This window comes from Alexandromys fortis, unplaced genomic scaffold, assembly GCF_014885135.2.
Source record: "Alexandromys fortis isolate MF-2015 unplaced genomic scaffold, M_Fortis_MF-2015_v1.1 scaffold_62, whole genome shotgun sequence".
Classification (NCBI taxonomy): Eukaryota; Metazoa; Chordata; class Mammalia; order Rodentia; family Cricetidae; genus Alexandromys; species Alexandromys fortis.
Window position 1 is genome coordinate 8,108,955 of NW_026067942.1, and position 4,945 is coordinate 8,113,899.

Consider the following 4,945-nt stretch of genomic DNA (forward strand, 5'->3'; position numbering starts at 1 on the left):
AGTGCTCCCCTTATGAAGACATTGAGTCATCTGTACACACCATGCAGTGCTCCCCATATGAAGACATTGTCACTGTGTACAGATTAAGCAGCAGAGTGCCTTCCCGACATGTCTTTCCAATTCAATTTCCAGAGTAAACTCCCTTGTCTCCATCTGATCTTTAGTAAATAAAGAGCCATGAGGTATGGGAGAAAGAAAACGACTCGGAAGCAGGAGCTGGGATAGCCACTGAGCCATGAGTCACGGGACTGCTAGGCTGGGCAGTCATACCAGGTTATGGTTCATTGACTCCTGTCTGTGGACCTTCCCTGTTCTCTGAACCGCAGACCAGGTGACAGATATTGTGCCCCTGTGTGCTTAGTCACTTTCTTCTGTCCTAGGATCTCCCATGGCACCAGCTAGCGTGGGCAACAACTGCAGTGTGGGCAACTGCAGCCCTGAGTCCGTGTGGACCAAAACAGAGCCTCTGGAGATGGAAGTGCCCCAGGCACCCATTCAGCCCTTCTACAGTTCTCCGGAGCTGTGGATCAGCTCTCTCCCCAGTAAGTGAGCCTGCTTTTGATTGCTGGGGCTTCGTCTCTTATTAAGTGACCTTTCCTCTCTCTCTCTCTCGTCTCCCACCTCCTTCTCTGCACTTTTCCTGAAGGGTAAGGAATCAGACGAGGGCTTCTTGCATGCTGGGCAAGCACCGTGGCTGAGTCACACGCCCAGGCTTCTTCTGCCTCCCTTTTTGCTGTGTCTAGAATAGCTACCTGTCCAACCCATGTGTTCTCTGTGGATGAGTTAGCAGGGAAGCGAAACACGCTAGCCTTCTTGCCTATGGAGCTGCCATGATGCATGGGAGCTTCAGGTAATTGCTGCCATTCTGAATTGAGGCTTTAGGGACAAGGTCTGCTGTAAGACGGAATTACGGTTTTGATTCCTAGCCGTAAATAGAACCGGGTAAGGTGGCATACACCTGCAATCCCAGCACTCAGGAACTATTGGTGGAAGGATCAAGAGTTCAACATCATTATTTGCATAGTGAGTTCAAGCCTCGTTTGGGCTATGTGACACCCTGTCTCAGGAAAAAAAAAAGTGAAATTCAAACCAGACACTTGAGGTTTTAGCTCCTTATGTGGCCTATGCTCTGGAGATATGATTGGTAGGATCATTCTCTATCCGTTCAATAGACGCCATTTTCAGTGCTGCACCACACAGTAGCCAATAGCTGTGGGTGATTATTAATTTAAATTAATTGATGTCAAATAGATCCTTGGTCACATTGATTACCAAGTGTCTCAGCAGGTACATGTGGCCAGTAGCTACCCATCCCTCCTCTCAATGTTGCCGATGTATCTTTAATTTGGTGTGACCTGGGACATCAGAACCATCAGTGTGTGGATTAGAGTCTAGCCCCGAGGCTGTGGCCAAGGAGCAGAGTGCAGCGGGGGGCCTTAAGCTCTGCCGCAGGGCATCCTTTGGTGTGACCGTCCTGGGGTGTGTTGACGTCTCCCTTGATTGCAGGAAGGATAACTATGGCAATGGCCTTCCTGAGAGCTGGTTGAAAGATGGTTTGATCTTGGTGGACTCACATGAGTTAGGGATGGACAGACAGAGCAGAGCAACAGGACTCACTGTCATCTCTCACCTTGTAGTGACTGATTTGGACATCAAGTTTCAGTACCGTGGGAAAGAGTATGGGCAAACCATGACGGTGAGCAACCCTCAGGGCTGCCGGCTCTTCTATGGGGACCTGGGCCCCATGCCTGACCAGGAGGAGCTCTTTGGTCCCGTCAGCCTGGAGCAGGTCAAGTTCCCGGGTCCAGAGCACATCACCAACGAGAAGCAGAAGCTGTTCACCAGTAAGCTGTTGGATGTCATGGACAGGGGACTGATCCTGGAGGTCAGCGGACACGCCATCTATGCCATTCGGCTTTGCCAGTGCAAAGTGTACTGGTCTGGGCCATGTGCCCCCTCGCTTGCTGCCCCTAACCTGATTGAGAGGCAGAAGAAGGTCAAGTTGTTTTGTCTGGAAACATTCCTGAGTGGTGAGTCTCCTTTTAGAAGATTGATACTGGGAGATGCCCCTGGAGATTTTTCTCCTTCCTCTCCTCCCCCTCCTAAGCTTTCCTTGCATAGCAAAAAGCCAAGGGAGAAGAAAGCCCTGGTTCTATGCTAGGACAGGGACCTGGACAGTCACAAAGGGAGTTGCACTATAAAGCTGTCTGCATGGAAGGTGTTTTGAGGTTGATTATGGCTCCTTCAGGGACAGAGGACACAGTCCTGATGGTCCCCCCTGCCCCCAAATGTTAGGTTATCTTTCACCCTGGCGGGTTCATCGTAGTCAATAAAACTGTTGCTCTTCTTTCAGGAAGTCTTTGAGTGATTAATTTTAGGAGGAAAATTTAGGAAAAATATTGAGATGTGAATTTACAGTGTGGCTTGATATATCCTCAGTGTCCAGTAGAACCCTCTGATATGATAGAAAAGTTGTATTTTTGTCCTATCCAATTTGGTATCCACTGGCCACATGTGTCTTGTGAGCATGTAAATGCGACTGATATGACCAAGGAGTTATTTGATTAATTTAAGATTAATAGCTACATGTGGCTTGTGGCTGCTGTACTGGCTGCATGAAAGATGATGGCTAGAGAATGGTCCCGAAGCGCTGTCCTATCTTCTGCAGAGCTCATTGCCCACCAGAAAGGACAGATAGAGAAGCAGCCACCATTTGAGATCTACCTGTGCTTCGGGGAAGAATGGCCGGATGGGAAGCCCCTGGAGAGGAAGCTCATCTTGGTTCAGGTGAGAAGATAAGGCCATGTCGGCAATGTCGGCAGCTCTTCTTTGTGCTGGTGGTTCAGCCCTCAGCTGAGATGAGTTCTGGCTGAGCATCTGTTGATGCATATGTATTTTCATGCCCTCAGAGATGCAGCAGATTTAAGCTTTGCACAGTAGGACTGTGCTGGACAGCACCACATTCTTATCATTCTTACCATGGGCTGACAGTGTAATGGACACCTTGCCTTTCATTCTCCTGCTGATGTTAGGGGCTTGCTAATATCTTATGAGGGGTAACATTTTCCATCTCGTTTTGTGAAAAGTTTTGGTCATGCTTGTAAGATGTAGCCATGTTCTCGGGATGGTAGCAAGTCTACTTGGGACTGTGCATGGAGTTAGGGGCCAAGACAGGCAGTGGATGTCAGTCACATGGAGTTAGGGGCCAAGACAGGCAATGGATGTCAGTCACATGGAGTTAGGGGCCAAGACAGGCAGTGGATGTCACAGGGAGTTAGGGGCCAAGACAGGCCGTGGATGTCACAGGGAGTTAGGGGCCAAGACAGGCAATGGATGTCACATGTAGTTAGGGGCCAAGACAAGCCGTGGACGTCACAGGGAGTTAGGGGCCAAGACAGGCAGTGGATGTCACAGGGAGTTAGGGGCCAAGACAGGCCGTGGACGTCACCTGATCCAGTTTTCTAGATAAGCAGCCGTCTAGCTAGGCATGTGGAGTGACGCCACATTCAGGCTCCTTACCTTGAATCAACCAGCTTCTAGGTGAACCTTGACGAGTGAAAATCCAAGTTTGGGTGGGGAGGGGCCTTCTCAGAGCCTCGTGGTTCTTCATCCATGTTGGGGCTCTTCTGTTACTGAAAAATGCCTGTTCGTCAGCAAAAACTCGTGTGCTGTTGCCTGAACAGGTCATTCCAGTGGTGGCTCGGATGATCTACGAGATGTTTTCTGGCGATTTCACCCGGTCCTTTGACAGCGGCAGCGTTCGACTGCAGATCTCCACCCCAGACATCAAAGATAACATCGTAGCTCAGCTCAAGCAGCTGTACCGCATCCTTCAAACCCAGGAGAGCTGGCAGCCCATACAGCCTGCCCCCAGCATGCAACTGCCCCCTGCCCTGCCTGCCCAGTGATCCTGATTGCTGTGTGTGTCCTCTTCTCTCCTATCTTTTTTATATTGTACAGATGGATTTTTTTTATTCACGTTTAACCAACTTCTAAGTCTCCTTTCTCTAACAACATTAGAGGTCTGTGACTTTCCAAATATGCCTAGTTTTAAAGTTGCTCTAATTTATCAAGATCACATCCCTCTGAGGGGTTCCTTTTAGATCTTCCACAGTGGGTGCAGGAGAGATTTGATTTGGGAGTTTAGACACCAGAGTTCTAGCTGCAGCTTCCACGAGGCAGGTCATGTGACTTGAGGGCTTCAGATATATCGCTTGTAAATAAATGAGGTTTGGGGTGATGCCCGACTGCATTCAGCCTTAAAACTCTGACTTGATTACATTCCTCTACTTTCACAAGGCAAAACTGCCCAGAACAGGACCCTCCTGTGTTATTCTTACACCCGCCCCCTTGCTTTCATCAAAGTTCCTCAAGCACTGATCTGTCCTGAACTGAGCTCTGTTTGACTTGTTCTGCTGGTACAGTATGCTGGCTCCCTGCTGGGAGAAGGAAGGAGAGGAGCTGACTGGTTGCCTAGGAACCCGTCTGATAACTAAATAGAAATGGGTGCCAAGGTCTGAAAGTCACCCAGCCTGTGGCGTTAAAGCTCATAAAGTGAGCGTCAAAGGGGAAGCTGGTGACATGAAAAGCCGAGGGATTCCGTGAAAGAATGGTTGCCAGGTGTTTGTCTTCTCCCCACTCACGCCACCTGCTCTGTGGGGTGGATGAGAGCACCTGACTCCATGGTGGACTCAGGGAGGAAGGTCTGCTTTTTCTCATTTCCTTCTCTGAAGACGACCTGGAGGGAGCTAGGCACCTAGGATATATTCTGACGACAAAAGGGGTGGTTCTTGTTTACCAGGGTCTTCCTGACATTTGGGTTTTTCTAATGGGAAGAATGAGGTGTTAGGTTTGTTAACAGTCTGGGCAGTGCTCTTCTGGGAAGGGCTCAGCCCAACTTCAATCTCTAGCTGTGAGCAATGGAGACAAGCCGTGCAGAGCACTG

The 4,945-nt window shown here is 49.4% G+C and overlaps 1 protein-coding gene across 3 annotated transcripts in view; it reads left to right on the forward strand.

Moving 5' to 3' along the window:
• Positions 1–4,240, forward strand: part of Irf6 (interferon regulatory factor 6) — a 16,520-nt gene extending 12,280 nt beyond the window's left edge. For all 3 annotated transcript variants that reach the window (XM_050148248.1, XM_050148249.1, XM_050148250.1), the window contains exons 5-8: positions 381–542; positions 1,638–2,030; positions 2,669–2,787; positions 3,684–4,240. In XM_050148248.1, coding sequence (XP_050004205.1) covers positions 381–542; positions 1,638–2,030; positions 2,669–2,787; positions 3,684–3,908 — 899 coding nt within the window. In that variant the 3' untranslated portion in view covers positions 3,909–4,240. The remainder of the gene's footprint in view (positions 1–380; positions 543–1,637; positions 2,031–2,668; positions 2,788–3,683) is intronic.
• Positions 4,241–4,945: the final 705 nt, after the last annotated feature.